The 17501-nt window shown below is 49.7% G+C and overlaps 6 protein-coding genes across 6 annotated transcripts, besides 4 other annotated features; 3 read left to right on the plus strand and 3 right to left on the minus strand.

Annotated features, from left to right (window-relative positions):
* Positions 1-984: 984 nt before the first annotated feature.
* FPSE_08543 (uncharacterized protein) lies at positions 985-3011 on the plus strand (the record flags this gene model as incomplete). The annotated part of the gene is made up of 3 exons (XM_009261661.1): positions 985-1650; positions 1716-2365; positions 2417-3011. 3 exons carry the CDS (start codon positions 985-987, stop codon positions 3009-3011), a joined length of 1911 nt encoding a protein of 636 aa, XP_009259936.1.
* Positions 1295-1326: a microsatellite.
* Positions 1327-1361: a microsatellite.
* Positions 3012-4008: 997 nt separating the features above from the next.
* Positions 4009-4031: a microsatellite.
* Positions 4032-5011: 980 nt separating this feature from the next.
* On the plus strand, positions 5012-7387 carry FPSE_08542 (uncharacterized protein; the record flags this gene model as incomplete). Its single annotated transcript, XM_009261660.1, has 2 exons — positions 5012-6577; positions 6629-7387. 2 exons carry the CDS (start codon positions 5012-5014, stop codon positions 7385-7387), a joined length of 2325 nt encoding a protein of 774 aa, XP_009259935.1.
* A 692-nt stretch (positions 7388-8079) lies between these two features.
* Positions 8080-8940, plus strand: FPSE_08541 (uncharacterized protein; the record flags this gene model as incomplete). Its single annotated transcript, XM_009261659.1, has 3 exons — positions 8080-8527; positions 8589-8681; positions 8735-8940. The coding sequence occupies 3 exons, from the start codon at positions 8080-8082 to the stop codon at positions 8938-8940; spliced, it is 747 nt and encodes a 248-aa protein (XP_009259934.1).
* Positions 8941-9267: 327 nt separating this feature from the next.
* FPSE_08540 (uncharacterized protein) lies at positions 9268-10328 on the minus strand (the record flags this gene model as incomplete). The annotated part of the gene is made up of 3 exons (XM_009261658.1): positions 9268-9302; positions 9362-10173; positions 10231-10328. 3 exons carry the CDS (start codon positions 10326-10328, stop codon positions 9268-9270), a joined length of 945 nt encoding a protein of 314 aa, XP_009259933.1.
* Positions 10329-11398: 1070 nt separating this feature from the next.
* Positions 11399-12787, minus strand: FPSE_08539 (uncharacterized protein; the record flags this gene model as incomplete). Its single annotated transcript, XM_009261657.1, has 2 exons — positions 11399-12579; positions 12634-12787. 2 exons carry the CDS (start codon positions 12785-12787, stop codon positions 11399-11401), a joined length of 1335 nt encoding a protein of 444 aa, XP_009259932.1.
* A 2267-nt stretch (positions 12788-15054) lies between these two features.
* FPSE_08538 (uncharacterized protein) lies at positions 15055-16790 on the minus strand (the record flags this gene model as incomplete). The annotated part of the gene is made up of 6 exons (XM_009261656.1): positions 15055-15210; positions 15260-15919; positions 15978-16337; positions 16396-16479; positions 16544-16598; positions 16741-16790. 6 exons carry the CDS (start codon positions 16788-16790, stop codon positions 15055-15057), a joined length of 1365 nt encoding a protein of 454 aa, XP_009259931.1.
* Positions 16791-16971: 181 nt separating this feature from the next.
* Positions 16972-16998: a microsatellite.
* Between the last annotated feature and the right edge of the window lie 503 nt (positions 16999-17501).

Consider the following 17501-nt stretch of genomic DNA (forward strand, 5'->3'; position numbering starts at 1 on the left):
ACGCTCTCGTCACCTCACCATTGCGCCTCTACTCACCTTGACGATCTCACCAAGAGTTACGACCCATTTTATGGTACGTGCCTACATCATAGACCGGCTCTTCGTATATACGACTTCTCGTCTCGCCTTCCAGAGCATTGATCCGATCAGGCCCTTTTTCAACTACCACAAGCTGGAAATCGAAACTACGCATCTCTTGGGTCGCAGGGAATTAAACCGCCCTTTGCCAGTACTATCCAACCGCTTTGCGCTGCGCATCCACCCCCAATGCCAGCTCAATTATTCGTTTGATTCAAGGTCCAACTGTTAAGCTGTTGCCGGCTTTAATCTCGCCGAATCATTACTATTACCGTTCCGCATCCCCATACTCTCTCTACCTACTGTCTAGGTAGTTGCTTCACTGGACCCGGCTGCAATCAATTGAATTACATATTGCTCCTAAGAAATTGTCCTGTACCTGTTCCAGTTTCCCTCGACTCGCCCCAGGGTGTATCATTCTGCCCTGTCAACTCAAAAACGGTACCCACTAAGAAACCCCTTGTCGACAGCCCGTCCCTCACCACATTCTCGGCACACAGCTTATATATATACCTACTTCGAATCCTCCTCGGAAGCCCCCAAGGCTGGACAAGAGCGCGCCGAAAAGTTGCAACGATATTTTGCTCTGCTCACAACCTACTCTTATACTTTGAGTCTGGCGACGTCGTGGTAAAGTTAGTACCACTCACGCGCGCAACACGTCAATAAACCCATTGCACTTGCCGCCTGTCTGTGCTATTTACTTGCGTTTGCGCCTACACAGTTAAGATACTTGCGGTTGAGAGAGACAGCCTATCACGTCGCGTACCTTAAACAGCTGGATGATTGGCAAGCTATTCCAACACCTGCAAATCGTGTTGCTTCTCCAAAACTCCCTTCCTTCTGGTTTGAGATAATGGGCGTTTGATTGTTCCCGGCGCCGATTACATTTCCTGATTTATCAACATGAATTCTGTCGCCCACAGTATGGCCGAGGCTTCTCCAGCTATCACGACTGCGCCTATCAACCAACACCAACAACCACAACCGCCGCCATCCCCGTCACCTTCGCAACCGACCTCCGTATCCGAAACCGCCCCAACGCCCTCTTTACCTTCAATTTCTTCGCCTTCTGCTCAGTCTGCATCGCTGCCTGCGGTTCTCGCAGCTGCAACAGCAGTCGCATCCGTCTCCGTTCACTCGCTTCCGCAAAATCCGGACGAGCTTCCTCCCCTCCGTCAGCCGTCGCCCACTTCGCCGGCGCATTACACGTTTGAGCAGCATCAGCAACAGGAGCAGCAGCAGCAGCACCACCACCACCACCACCACCACACTCACCACCAACTCCATCCCGTTACGCCGCCCCTTAGAAAAGACACATGCTCTTCCATCTCGACTCAGGCGACGACCGCTACTTTGGCCTCCACAGAGACCAATAACACATCGTACAGTGCCGATACCTCTCCTAACTTGCACCAGTCTATCTTTTCTATAAAGGATGGTTCCGACGTCTCTAACAACCGCCGCACGAGCAGGAGACGGACCGGACCCCTTTCTCAACAGTCCAGAGAGCGCGCCGCACTCATCCGAAAGCTCGGCGCATGCATTGACTGCAGGAGGCGAAGAGTTGCTGTAAGTTGTTATATAACTCCCAAGCTCCTCGCAAATGAACTCATGCCAACATTTTACCACTACAGTGCCACCCCAGTCATCACAACATGACCTGGGAGGATGTCGTTTCCAAATTTCACAGATCGCACAGCCCAACGATTCAGGATATTGCACCTTCGTTCGCTGCGGCTGGACGGCCATTGAGCCCCGCTGCCATTACCAATGTCCAGGCCTTGTTCACACACGACACGCAGGAGATGGACATTGACTCCGGCACTCCTGGTTCTAGTCAGCCCGGTCGACCTCCACTAAGCGACGCTCGAATCCGAACCCCTCTACCTTCGGGCCCTCGTCTCGAAAAGTCATTGTCGTTGCCCGGCATTGAGAGTTTCAAGAACGATCTCCAAACCAACGTAGGACGTATGCTTTCCACACCCAGCCGAGACCGATACACTTCTGTGCAGGTTATGTTTCTATTCTGGCAAGACGATGAAGATGTTCCCACGATTCAGTCCGCTGTTCGGGAACTTGCGGAGGTATTCGATAAATACTATCGCTATAACTTTCAGGTTCAAGCCATCCCATCATCGTCTGAAGGATGCAAAAGCTCATGGCGGTGGCTCTCACGACAATTAAACGAGTTTGTTGAGGATCGTGACGAGCGTGACGTATTGAAAATAGTTTATTATGCGGGACACACTTACCTCGATAGCAACCGGGAGATGGTTTTATCTAGGTAAGTGACTTATCCCTGCTCTTGCAACGAAACCATTACTGACTATGACAGCTCCCGAGATTCAGAACAGGCCTCGACAATCCGATGGGGTGGTATCCAACAAACACTGGAAGAAGCATGTGCAGATACACTGATTATCATGGATGCGGCGTATTACCCGTCAACTAGGATGATTCGCCAACAAGGTGTCTTGGAGCTTCTTGCGGCATCAGTATCGGAAGAGCATTTCTACGATATCGATCGGTGCGCGTTTACACGCGCATTAGCTGAACAATTACGAATCAGGGCGGCACGCTTGAGTCCTCTGTCGGCTGCGGAGCTGCATGCGAATCTTTTCTCCCACTACTCCAAGATGGTACAGGATAAGCACCCAGAGAAGGAAGTTCTTACCAGTTTCCCGTCGCCGCTGCACATGATGATGTCTGGCAACTCGAGGCTCCCTTCCATCTTTCTCTCGCCCGTATACGAAAACAGTCCCATGCGGACTAGCTTCTCGTCATACGAGAACAGTCCGCAGCTACATCTATCGATTCGACTCGATGATGATAGTGTGGACATCGAAAGTTGGAACGAGTGGTTGCGTCTGATGCCTGAGGGTATTAAGGATATCAAGGTCGAGGGTCCGTTCCGAGCTACCTTTAGATAAGCAGCGTCGGACTCCTGAAGACCTCGTTACGAAGATGCTGAAAAACACCAATCGCCAGCTTCCCGCACGTACACCTCCAGAAACGGAGGCTGCCGGTCCTTTGAAGCAAGGGGGAATTTGCTAGGTTTTCCTGAAAATGGAACCATTAACAACCTTGATTCTGGACGTCATGGCAACAATAATCACTGCTATTTAGTGGGCGGGACAAAAGCTCCCTGACGAAACACCCACAAAACTCATAACTCACAACTCCCCTCTCATGACGACAATGACATTATTTGATTACACTATATATATTTGACCTGTCACGGGACATTGGACGACGGTCCCGTGAAAGATAGCGCACGGAGTTTCTGGCGGAGACAAAAGCAATTGGAGGTCCCAGCTTGACTTGCATAAACTTGGGTTACTTAACGGTCAAGCAAGCTGATGGACTTACACTAGGCACTAAGTTTAGGGACAGGAATGGGATGGAATGGAATATACTGGATCGGAACGGTGAAAGGGTAAAAAGTGAGTCAGAAATTTACAAGAGCGAGCATGAGACACGTTATATATATCCATATGCATGAACAGCGAAGCAACCTGCAGGCTGTGTTTCAGCAAAGCCGTTGAACCTTTTTTGTCTCGGGAAAAATATGTTTTCCATTTTTGTTTCAGTCGCATCTACAATAATGGCGTGCAGGCATGTGACAAAGACAACAGGGTCTTGGTAGATGCAAGTGATAATGACGACAGCAGTACAGCATCTAGAAGCAAACAATAAACATCCGTGCAATGCGGTGCATGAAAGAAAGAGGTCGGGGTCCATGAGTCGGGTGGTAGATAGCGCAGGTTATGGATTAGGTGGTAGATTGGGCGGGACCATGACCATGACCATGTTGAGGACGGACCATCATATTCCATGCTCATGAGGGGTTGGGTCTTTGATTTGACATGGGAACAGATGAGGGGAGAGGAGGGGGATGGAGGGGGAAAGAATTGGGCTTCAAAAAAACAGTCAGTCAGTCAGTCAGTCAGAAGGTATCCTGACCAGGTACTCTGATACGCTACGCTACAGTAGGTAGAGTTATTTCCTTGTTGGATCGACTTGCCAGCGAGACAAAAAGAAAACAATGCGACATTTGTTATGCAAATGATAGGCGGTAAAGCATGCCACATCATGAGCGCGTCCAAGTCCACCCACCATGACCACTTTGAGAGAGAGATGTCGTTGGAAATTTTGGGCTTTGTACGGGTACTAACTGGACTAGACCGGGGTGATATGTCGTTCACAAACCACCCCACCAAACGACAAAAAGCTGCTTTGATATTGGACAACAACAGCAATTCAGACCCGAAAGATCCCATACTAAAGTGCGGTAAGGCCGTCAAATTGTAGTCTACCTTGGCATCAAGTAGACAGGTACCTACGTACTGAGATAGACAGATGGTAGGTAGATGTACAGTTTACCTGAGTGAATGAATCAGACATAGAGTTCGCCATGCTCAGTGACTACCTACCTATGTATGATACGGCACGGCCCAGCCATTCATTTTATCACCGTAGTGACGGCCTGAAGAGCGAACGGGAGGGACGGGGAAGAAAATTACATAGTACTTACTAGACCATCCATCAGAGCCTTGCCTGCTACAATATTGGTTGGTTAGATTGGGTCGAGTTCTGATTTTGGTAGGTATGGACGGCATCCCGTGGGTCTGGGGCCTGATACGATTTTTTTTTGTCTCCATCACTCGTCTCCGTAGCCGCTGCCGCTACTGCACATGCTTCCTGCACCTGCTCCTGCTCCTACCTATTCCTCCAAGCTCGATCCATTTCATACTTGAACAACGACATCTGCAACCCGGACCCAACTTGATCCTACCTCTTGTCTCTTTTTTCTAGAAAAAAAGTCTTGAGATTCCCTCAAACTACACGACTACTTTCCTTTTCTCTCTCTTCTCCCCCTCTTCTCAATTCCCCTCTCCAAACACCCCACATACCCCATTACTGATTCGATATGGGCGGCGTTGTCTCTGCATTCTCTAGTTCTAGCGGTGAAGACCCCATCGCGGCACGACAAGCTCTCGAGAAGCAACTTGCCGACAGAGAAGAAACCATCGCAGTCCTCGAGGAAGACCTTTCCAAGAAAGAGAAGGAGTGCACAACAGTTTCCAAGGATGCTGAGGACTTGAGGGAAAAGATCAAGGAGCTCGAGGCCCAGTCCTCTCTCGCTCTCGACGAGACCCATGCCCGAATTGCCATCCTCCAGGATGAGCTGAAGAAGGGAGGTGACTCAACCTCCGAGGAGCTCCGCTCCACCAAGGAGGCCGCTGAGCAGAAGGCCAAGGAGCTTGAGGATGCCAAGTCCTCTCTCACTGCCACCGAGGAGAAGCTCCAGGGTCTCGAGCAGGAGAGGCAATCCATTGCCGACGAGCTCGCCACCCTCAAGGCTGAGCTTGTTGAGGCCAAGGAGGCCCGCGAGGCCCTCGAGGCTGCTCTCACCAAGGAAATCGACACCCTCAAGACCCAGATTTCTGAGGCTGAGCAGAAGCACCAGGCTCTTACCAAGGCCCACAGTACACTTGAGGAAGAGCTCGCTGCCGCTTCCAGCGCTGCCGACGAGGGCAAGCAGGCTCTGACCGGATCAGAGGACAAGTTCACAACCCTACAATCCAGCCACGACAAGCTTGAGTCCGAACTCAAGGCCGCCGCCACTGCCCTTGACGAGCAGAAGAAGGCTTTGGCCGGTTCAGAGGAGAAGTACGCCGCCCTCCAACAGACTCTCGACAGTGTCAAGGAACAGTCCGACTCCCAGATCGCCACTGCCAAGAAGGACCTCGCCGAGGCCGAGGAGAAGACCAACACCCTCCAAGAAACACACAACAAGCACAAGGCCGACTCTGAGAACGAGTTATCTGAGCTCAAGAAGCAGCTGGCCGAACTGTCTGATCTCCAGAACAAGTACGCCGCTCTTGAGGAGACCAACAAGTCTCTTGAGAACGAGCTTGCCGAGCTTAAGGAGAAGGTCGCCGACCTCGAGAAGACCAACGTGTCTCTCAAGAGCGACACCTCTTCCGAGCTCGTGGCTGCCCAGAACGATGCTGCCGAGTGGAAGGAGAAGCACGGCTCTCTTCAGACAACCCATGATGGTCTGACCCAGGACCTCGAGGCTGCCAAGAAGGACCTTGCTGCTTCCGAGGAGGCCCAGAAGAAGCTTGCCGAGGAGCACACCACCGCCTTGACCAAGGCTCAGGGTGACTCTTCCGCTGAGCTCGAGCAGGTCAAGAAGGAAGCTGCCGACCTTGAGGCTAAGCTCAAGTCCACTGCCGACGAGCATGAGGCTCTCAAGAAGGAGCGTGACGAGCAGGCTGAGAAGCTTAAGACTGTCACTGGCGACCACGAGACATCTCAGCAGAAGCAGGAGGAGACCGAGGCTAAGCTCAAGGCCGCCACTGAGGAGCGCGAGTCCATTGAGAAGGAGCTCAACGAGAAGTCAACAAAGCTCGCCGACCTCGAGAACCAGATCGAGGAGGCTCAGTCCAAGGCCGCCAAGGCTGAAGAGGATCTTAACGCTTCCCAAACGGTAAGTCAATAACACCATTCAATACTTGCTCATGCACTAACACTCACATAGGAGAAGAAGGAACTCGAGTCCAAGATTGCCGATCTTGAATCCAACGCTGCGAACTCAAAGGAGTCCGAGTCTGGCCTTACCACCAAGCTTCAGGAGGCAGAGGACAAGGTGAAGAACCTCGAGTCTGAGGCCGCACAGGCTAAGGAGTCCGAGTCAGAGCTGAAGGCCAAGGCCGACGAGGCCGAGGCCAAGGTTGCCGCCCTTGAGGCTGACGCCAAGAAGGCTCAGGATTCTGAGGCCGAGCTCAAGGCCAAGGTCGAGGAAGCTGAGGCTAAGATCAAGAGCCTTGAGGCTGATGCTACTAAGGCTGAGGAGGCCGAGGCCAAGGTTGCTGCTCTCGAGTCTGACGCCAAGAAGGCTCAAGACTCTGAGGCTGAGCTGAAGAAGCAGCTTGAGGAAGCTCAGGCTGCTACTGAAGCTGAGAAGAAGGAGTCTGCCGACAAGACAAAGTCTCTCGAGGACGAACTCAACGAGCTCAAGGAGAAGTTTGCCAAGGCTGAGGAGGCCGCCCAAAAGGTCGAGTCTCTGGAGGCTGAGAAGAAGGCCGCCGAAGAGAAGGCCGCTGCTCTGGAGTTGGAGAAGACCGATGCCGAGAAGAAGGCTGAGACAGCAAAGACTGCCTTTAGCAGTGCCCTCGAGAAGGTCAAGGCCATCCAGGGTGAGAAGAAGGAGGCCCTTGAGAAGGTCACGGCTCTCGAGGCCGAGGTCAAGGAGCTCAAGGAGAAGAGTGCCACCACCAACGGCTCTGCCGAGGCTTAAGCGGGGGATTTTGAATTGGGATAATGCTGCTGATGAAACCAAAAAAGTGTTTGTTATACGATCTGTGACGCCGGATGAACTGAAATGTCTGATTCATATCACGGGAAACGAAGGAGTGGACTCATGCGTCTTTGATGAACTCGATACCCAAATAAATAGTTTTTAGAAGAGCGTAATTTAGATGAGCGTCTATGCCACTCTTTTCATGTCATATCGAGGGTTTAATTTTTGGTGACCATTTCTTTTGAATGCTTCTCCTAATGGTGACAGTTAACAAGCCCCTTATGTTGGCATGTCTCACATCTGTTCTGGGACGAGACACGTAAGGATGTCTAGCCGAGATGAAAGATGCTTTGATAGCCATGAATACATTTTGCAAATTGACTTTTGGAGACAAAGTTCTAAATTCATTGCCCCATAAGAAAGACTGACGCATCTAACGGTAGAGGTAGTTAAATTGAAGGTTTCTGTCTACTAATACTGTACTCGACATGAAAATGGTTGATGTTAACTGTGGCTGCATCAGCTCCAAGCCACACCCGCAGCTTAAGCATATCTGATTGGCCCACTTGGTCTCTACAGCTCAACACCAGAAACGTCACAACTTGCCAATATCAACCTCCATCATCACCATCATCCTTGCCTCAACCCCTCTCTCTCGGCCTCCACAGTCCCATCGCCAATTCACCAATATGCGCTTCGCAACTTTCGAGACAAGCGCCCTCTTGGCCGCGCTTCTCGCCCTCCCCACCGCTCTCGCCTCCGACTCTCTTACGCTCTACCTCCCCGCAAAGCCCAACCCCTTCACTCTTCCTGCCTCGACGCATGCCACGCTCTCTTCAGCTGGTATTCACATCTCGGCTCCTCTGTCCGCCGCCAATACCTTTGTCTTCCACAACGTCACGCCTGGATCGTACCTCGCTGACATACATTGCCCAACGGACGCGTTCCACCCGGTGAGAATCGATGTGCAGCTTGAGGAGGGTGGCGAGGAAGGCATTGTGCGTGCGTGGGAGACCTTTAGAGGAAATGACTGGAACAATAAGGGAGAGGTTGTGCCTGTGAAGGAGGGGAGCAAGGGAAGGGGGTTCGAGGTTCGAGCTATTGGAGGAAAGAATTACTTTATGGAGAGGCCTCAATGTAAGTCTCCATTACTACGAGATGAACGGTTGATTCCAAGGCAATACTGACATGATTCCAGTTTCCGTTCTTTCCATCCTCAAGAACCCTATGATTCTCATGGCTGTTGTCAGTCTGGGTCTCATGGTTGGCATGCCCAAGCTCATGGACAGCAGTTTGTCTTCCCGTCCCCTTTCTCCATTCGATTTATCCTAACAAGAGCTACAGTGGACCCCGAATTGCGCGCCGAGTTCGAAGAGCAGCAAAAGAACAGCGCTTTGAGCGGTGTTATGAGCGGCCAAGCTTCTGGTGACAACCCTCTTACCAACTTCGACATGGCTGCGTACCTTGCTGGTTCCAAACCCAAGGATGGCGGCAGCCCGGCGGCATCCAACAATGGCGGAAATAATAAGAACCAGGGCGTGAGACGGTAAATCCTACGCAGCTGGATAAGTATATAATAGTGGCAAAAGGTGAATATTTAGTTGTAGGACATATTGGTGGGCAATAGAGAGGCAATATCATAAGAAATGGCAGCATATGCAGTTAGATGGATATCATTATTTGATTGATTTGATTCTTAGACTCCAGTCTAAGATTCTGGCCGAGATCTGGCAGACGGCTCAACGTAGTGGTACGCTTATTTATCCGATACCCAATTCCTTGTCATTCCAAAAGTCATAAAGCGTAGCAAACCGATTCCATTCGAGCACCATACCAAGCATACTACTCGATCAAACGTGTACAGCGCGATTTGGTGTTTAGTCGCCGCCGTCGTCGAAATCAGCACCGTCCTCTGTATAAACAATTAGTACACCACTCTGGGCAAACACGGATTTTGGTTCAGAAACTTACCGAAACCGTCTTGATAGGCATCTTGCTCATCGTTATCGAATGAGTTCATGAGCATGGCACCACCGAGCAGACCGGCACCGGCACCAAGAGCAGCGCCTCCTGCCATGCCCATGCCTCCACCTCCCGGTTTACGGCCACCTCCCATACCACCACCGCCGAAACCGCCGCCAGGTTGGCCATAGCCGGGGCCGCCTCCGTATCCACCATAGCCGCCCGGTGCGCCGTAACCACCGCCGCCATAATGAGGTTGAGCACTGTAGCCCATAGGGGGACCTTGTCCGGGGTAGCCACCTTGAGACTGCTGGGGATAGTGCTGCTGCTGAGGGTAGCCACTGCCGTATCCGCCTTGGCCTTGTTGTTGTTGTTGGCGTTTGTCGGCCATTTGTTTTCCCTTGCCGATCAGCTTTCCTAGGAAACCACCACTCTTAGCACCCCGATCTCTAGGGGGTAGTTCTGAGGGGTAGTTGCTGCCGCCTTGTTGCTGTTGAGGGTAAGGACTGTTGCTCTGGGGAAATGGGTTATTTGAGCCGCCATATCCTGCGGGAACGTCTGGACCACCAGGGCCACTGCGCGCGCGCGCATCTTCTTCGGCCTGGAGCCGAGCAGCCAACTTGGCGTCTTCATCTTGGGATGAACCACCGGCATTAGCTGTGACATCCTCGTAGGGATTCTTCTTGGTATCTGTGACTATAGGCGTGTTGCCTGGCTCGTATCCGGGAGGAGGACCGGCGGGCGCACCGTCATCACTGGGGAAGACGGGAGCAGTGGGCTTCTCCCATTGGGATTGTTTCGTGTATACGTTGACATAGAACCTGGGGCGCAAATGTTAGCGAAAAAGATGCGATTGTAGAAAATGCGTGCGCTCTTACCATTCCTTGTACTGGTCGTTCCATCGCACGGCCCATCCGGCAGGGACCTCGGGGGCCTTGGGAGGAGGCGGGCCAGTTGGGGGAGCGAAATCTGCCATGGAAGTAGGGTTTGAAGGTGTATGCGACGATGAGGGAAGTCGTTTCTGCAATGCGACGATAGTATTGTGTGAGATGTTTGTGGTAGGACAAGGTATCAAAAGTTGGTAGTTGATGATGTAGTAGGTGGGTATAAGTACTAAGGTATACTAAGAGTAAAGAGGGGAAATGCGATTCAACAAGGAGTCAAGAGTTAATAAGGTTGGAATAAAGGCTGCTAGGTATCTTTTAAGGATGGTCAGGCTATTTAAGTGTACGACCTGCTTTGGGTCCCTGACAATCCGGCACCTGCCACTTGTGACCTTGAGTGTTTCGCAGTTTCCTTTCGGTCTTCGTCACTCACGGTTCACGCCACCCGCGGACGTGACGACCTTCGGATCTGGAGCTGGAGGGGCAATTAAAACCCTGGTAGCCCCTCTCGAAAGCGAAGCGCAGGTGACGCCATTGGTGCAGAAGCTGTCATTGTAGATAGCACAGCCACCTTTTTTAGAGACAGGTAGGTGACACTTTAACTAACAACTTTTGCTAAGACAGCAGTATGTCCTCCTCTTTTCTGTTCACCTTGTTAACCAATCTTTGACTTGTAGAGTTCAACCGTTTCTTTGACGTTGGCGGGAATCATCCAAGACCAAACTCCTTCTCTTCAATAACAGAACGAATCATAGAGACAGAGAGTGACATGCGCCAAGATTGTCCGGGGTTATTTGGACCAGTCCAAAGCTGCAGGTCAATGGTTGAAGCTTCTTGTCCGCACATGCACTGCTAATCCTGGACTAGCTTGCAGTCGCAGTCGCAGTCGCAGTTCGGATGGGTTTCAGAGAGCGGCGTAGGGACAAACATTCTTTAGTTGGCTGCATCTCGTCTCATTCTTGCGATACAAAATTACAAATTATCACAACCAACTTCGGAAACGGAGATCCGTGGACAGCGAGAGCGACATGGACATGGACATTAACAGCATGCGCCACGCATGACGCGCTTCTGGGGCGATGATCGATGTGGCGGTGCCATTCGAGTCTATTCCAATGCTTCCACTCATACAAGGTGTCGCTAACATAATTACACCAACCTGCTAACCAGCCAAGCCTTCTCTGTCATCCTCCTCTGGGGGCGGGTGCCTATCCGTCCAAGGCTCAAAAAGCTTTGATGTCTTGGACAAACCTCCCAAAGTCTCCCATATCAAGAGAAACGCAAACAAACCCATGACGACAAACATGAAATCCTCGGCATTGAGATGATTATGCGACTCGGGTATTATGATGAGAACGATGGCAATGACCAACCTCATACCAATCCGCAGAGTCTGGCCCATGAGAAGCGCGCACTCGCCATCTACTCGGTACAGCATCCCATACACCCAAAGGCAGAACATGCCGACTCCAAGACCTCCGCCGACAAGCCAGCGCTGTCCGTCTTCGAACTCCTCTATCGCGGTGCTTGCTGCTGCGACGTGTCCTCCGATTAGGAACGACGCTGCGAGTGGGAGGTGCAGGAGGAAAAAGCCAAAGGCTGTCCAAGCTGATCGCCGGATTGGATGTACGGCTTGTACGCTGCCGTCGCCGCTCGAGTAGATCCAGTTAAGCACAAACGCTATTATCAGTGTGCAGACAGCCTTGGCATAGCCAGAAGTCAAGCCGATGCCCGTCTTGTTTCCAACAATGATGCTGTACACGAATTCACCAAGGATGATGATGAAGAATGCACCCATGCGGTCAATCTCGTGCGCAATATCCACGGCCGTGCTGTAGGTCAAATTCAGCTTTCCCTTGATCCAGGGGCTCAAAGTAAGCGCCCATGTTGCTTCCTGGTAGAATATTCCCACAGCGACAATGGCGGATTTTGCGCGGATACTGATATCCTCCAAGAAGAGGGGGATGGTGATGATCAAACCGATAAACATGAAACCAGCCATAATTCGAGCTTGAGCACGATGCTGATACGCTGCGAACGAGGTGACGAGGAAGACAGTGAGCGTAGTGAAGCGCGCAACAAGATACGCTCCAACAGTCGTGCGCATCGCTGCAATGTCCACATCCGCGTCGTTGGCATTGTTAGCATACAGTACAAGAAGGGCCATGACCCAAAGAATGACCAGGCGCTGTAGGATATCATCGGTGTAGTACGAGTTCATAATCTCGCGAAGATCAGCCCAGATATGCCAAGCCGGCGCAAAGATAAGTATGTACTTTGCCAAATGAGCTCCATCGGGATGTTCAGCGAGCTCGTCGCTAAAGTTTGCGACAATAGCAACATCTTGTATCATAAGTTAACACCAATTCACCCGAAACAAAGAGGGGGTCTTCTTACATAGAAGGTCAAGGAAGAGCTCAAACCGCCCTGCCTGGCGCTCCTCTTCCTTTTCCTTTTGGAGCTCTCCCTTGTAGAACCATTGCAGCGCCCTTGGTTTCTTGACAAGGAAGCAATCTGCTCTAGCGTGTTCTTGAAGCTCGTTGCAATTCATCTTGTGCTTGTTGCTGTTTGAGGGGAGGAGTAGAAATGAAGTTGGGGTGGAGGCTCAGGTCCTATTAAGCTTTTTTTAAGCCTCTCTTGTCTTGGATGAAAATGGATAGTAGAGCTGACTGGACCATTACCAAGCCATGTACATACACATGCAGCTATTCCATGGTGGTTAGCTAAGCTTTGTTACTATGCTGCACTGCTTCAGTCGTGCTATCAGAAGCTATCGTATTATTTTGCAATCTTCGATTTCTCATTACATCAACTAGTATATTCTTATGAGTCTCTCTGCTTTATAATTGATTAATACTGAACGCTCTTTTTCTTATTCTTATGAGTTCTGCTTCAAGTGGCTTTAGGTTTGTGTCACTAACACCAGGGTCGGCCGCTCTGATGCTGATCCCCCGCCTTGTTGTGTTCCACCAACCACCGTCAACTTACATCCATCCTTTGTTAGTACACAAAAACGGCTACCCGTACCTCTTATTCAACCAGCCACCTGGATGACAAACCAAACCTGAAAAGCTATACGGAGTAGGGCGGTTGAACCTCAAACTGGACTTTATTGCCTACCCTGTACCCTTGTCTGTTCCATGGTACTCGTCGAAAATATTGGCCTTCAAGTTCTCGTTGATTGACATAGCAACGTATTTAGGCGTGTGAAAACTAGAGTCTGGAAGAATGTGTCGAAATGAACGATATTGTTTGTTTTCGGAACGTTTCTTCGGATATATCTTTCGTAAGAGTAACATCCTGTTGTTGCCATATGTGTAAGTGACTATAATGGTAACCCAATGGTGGATGAGCTACGCCTATCATGGCTCGTTAACCTTGATATAACCAGGCCGAGTGTTGCGTGGTCTAGTCAAACGTATCTCATCACGCAGAAATTCACATGCATACTTGTGTATCGACCTAAAAACTACTTTCTCTCAATATCATACCAAGGATGACGCACGGGTTGCCGTTATGTTTATATTCAAGAGACTGATCGAGCTTGCATGGCGCTTGAAACATACAATTGATGTATAGTTACGATTTATCAAATGGCACTTACGCAAGTACTGCTATTTAAATGCTTTCACAGAGTTTGACCATAGATGTGTGTTACGCTCTGTGCCATCTGTTAAGTGCGTATAGCTGGGATTGCCAGCAACTGTAAACATCCCAATTATGAGCAGCTACACTTCCTTCTCAGCTAACTATATATGCATCAACTGCGACATGTTCATTAAAAACATATCAAGAGTTTGATCAACAATGGAGTTATTTGCAAGACTTCATATAACTGAAGTTACTGTCTAGTGTCTAGGGCAGAATAGGATGTTATGGTCACCAACACAAGAAATTTTGACTCACAGGTGATGCAAATTTTTAGAAAAATTTAAATAACGTATTAGTTTAGAATTTCTTTATATATCCATATAAAGGGTAGAAAATTTTCTTCCTTTCTAATTGTCTCACTGTAAAGATATTATTCTTTTTACCATCGGATATAGTGGTTCTGCTTTTTGTGCTCGCAGCAAAGTAGGATCCATCAAAGAGGTCACTATCTCTTGAAAAGTCGGACTGGAGATCTTCGGATCTTGACGTGAGCGGTCTGGCTTTTATCCTTTGGATGGAGAGGAATCACAGTTATTCCTCTTCAAGTTTGCCATCTAGGGGAGCGAGTGAGATTCTGGGGGAATAGCTGTTATCGACCGCCGAGGCAAACGAAGCAGCAATTATTCATGAAGTGCCCCGTCGCTGAAATTCTTGTTGCTTTCAACCCTTGGCCGTTCTGATAACACTGGTGACCGCTCAGAATGAAGGTTAATGATGATAGTGCCGAGATTGTTCATGCATCCCTACCTACTTGGGTTAGGTGTGCAGAATGCTTGATACATCCCATAGCGCTGAGACCTGGAAGAACCAAGTGGTTCTTATCCTTTTCAGTATTCTTTCCAAACTGTACTTATAGAACTCTGACAGCCAAGTATTGTTAGAACAAATGAAAATTGACGGTCGTGCGAGTGCAGATCCTATAAATCGTTAAAGTGACTCACATCACCCATCTTACTCTGAGATGCCAACAATTATGTATGAGCGAGTAAAGAGTGTACCACAGCGGTCAAAGTGAGCCAAGTGGAAACTAAATGTGACTTGATACGTCTGAAAATATCTTCACAAGATTAGCTGGTGGAATAATCATCATTTCTTATTTCTCAAAGCCTAACTGGGTATTTCATCAAAACCATTTCTTAACCACTCCTCCATGTATACTAATTCTCTTTAAGGGGCAAGGGGAGCCTCGGCTTCCTTATCACCAAGGGGAATCTCCTTCTTCTCACCCTTGGTGGTAGCATCTGAAGCAACCTTGAAGGATTGATCAAAGTCGGCAATGATGTCGTCAATGTGCTCGATACCAACAGAGATTCGAATAAGATCCTGCTCACTGTTAGCTAGATGCATGCGGATTAGTGATCAGAAAACATACCTCAGTAACACCAGAGCTTCGCTTCTCCTCATCGGAGAGCTGCTCGTGAGTGGTGCTCCAGGGGTGAATAGCCAATGTCTTAGCATCGCCGACATTAGCAAGGTTAGAAATGAGCTTGAAACCATCAACGACTTCGCTACCAGCACCACCACCCTTGACACCAAAGCTAAGAACACCACCAAAACCCCTCTTCAGGTACTTCTTAGCCGTCTCGTGGTACGGGTGACTCTCAAGACCAGGGTAGGAGACCCAGCTGACATAAGGACTCTTCTCGAGGTACTGCGCCAGAGCCAGAGCGTTCTGGGCATGTCGCTCGGCTCGCAAGCTGAGAGTTTCGATGCCCAAAAGCAACTGCTGGGCAGCGAAGGGGTTCAGGGCTGAACCGAGATCACGGAGAATCTCAACGCGGGCGCGGATGATAAAAGTGATGTTGCCAAATGTCTCGTAAAACTTGAGACCATGGTAGCCTTCTGAGGGCTCGTGGAATTGAGGGAAACGAGCGGCGTTCTTGCCCCAGTCAAACTTTCCAGAGTCGACGACGACGCCTCCGATGGTTGTTCCGTGGCCACCGATCCATTTGGTGGCAGAGTGGACAACGATATCAGCGCCATGGTCGATGGGACGGATGAAGTAACCTCCAGCACCGAATGTGTTGTCAACCTAATAATGCATCAATTAGAATATCCTGTGTGCCAGGCTACCTCATTTATTGACTTACAATCACAGGAACGCCCTTCTCGTGAGCAGCCTTGGAAATAGCCTCTAGGTCAGGAATGTTGTACTTGGGGTTGCCGATACTCTCGACATAGACAGCCTTTGTCTTGTCGTCAATAGCAGCGGCGATATCCTCGGGCTTGTCACCGTCGACAAACTTGGTTTTGATGCCGAGGCGAGGGAAGAAGACCTTGAACTGATTGTATGTACCACCATAGAGGTTAGAGGTGGAAACAATGTTGTCGCCGGCTTGAGCGAGGGTGCTGATGGCGAGGAATTGGGCTGCCTGGCCGGAAGAGGCAGCGAGGGCGGCGACACCACCTTCAAGAGCGGCTATTCTCTTTTCAAAGACGTCGACTGTGGGCTAGAAAGGTGTCAGAGCAAGGTTATTGCATTGACCTGCCTAGAGCTGGTTGACTGACGTTCATGATACGGCTGTAGATATTGCCAAACTCCTTGAGACCAAAGAGCCTGGCGCCATGGGCAGAGTCCTTGAAGGCATAGCTCTGAAAGTGTTATTAGTAAATGATTCATGTATTTGAGCTTGGAGGGAGTGTTGTCAAAACATACAGTTGTGGCGTAGATTGGGACAGCTCGAGAGCGAGTGGTGGGATCAATCTCAGCTCTAAGAGACTTCAGTTAGTCCAATTGTGATCCATATGGGGTAGCACCCGACATTGTATTGCTCAATTGCAGCTGTACTGCTTTGTAGATAGCTTCAATAGGTATTGAACAATACTCCGTGATCGGAGCTGAGGCAAACATACCCCGCGTGGAGCTGCAATGTCTCAAAGTTCTTGCTAAGTTCCTCCGACATGATGAAGACAGGACGACAAAAGGATTAGTAAGTAATGAAGTTTAAGATGACCAGTCTATATATTCAAGAAAGAGGAAGGAGGGAGTGAGCAAGTTTGTGGCAGGCCATGCCTTCCTCTTTATACCTCTTTGCCCATTCTCCTCCTCTCTCTGTTTACAGCCCAGTTTGCTACTTCACAGTGATACCATACCATACCATAACCATACCACAGGTAATCTTAGTCTCTTGGACCCTTCTTCAAGCTCTCCCTGGACATTCCAACCCTTTTTAGGCATGGGCTTGTGGTAGCCAGAGACCCCGCGTAGCACGCCATTTCCACTTCCCCACGCTGTTGAGCTGTCATGACCATTTCCACTTACCAACGCCTAAAGCTTGATCGTCGCTCTTTTGTTCGAATGGCTGCATTGGCACTGAATCTTTAATATTGAGCAGTATCCGAGAACCACCGAGAACCGTTTATTCCCTGTAGATTTTCATCTCGGTCGGAATTTTTATGTTTTCATTAGGCAATGCCGTTGTTGGAGTTGGCATCAAGTAATTGTACGAAGGATAGAAGCTTTTGATTTGCGGGGCTGATCAGGAACGAGACAAAAATGACAAGAGAGTTTATGGCCGCTTACTGTTTACCTGCTGACTACCTATTTAGGTATTGCATGTAAGAATTATCCTACAGATGATCTGAACTTGGACATGACAGCTCAAGTAGTTCAA

The sequence above is a fragment of the Fusarium pseudograminearum genome, chromosome 1, assembly GCF_000303195.2.
Source record: "Fusarium pseudograminearum CS3096 chromosome 1, whole genome shotgun sequence".
Lineage (NCBI taxonomy): Eukaryota > Fungi > Ascomycota > Sordariomycetes > Hypocreales > Nectriaceae > Fusarium > Fusarium pseudograminearum.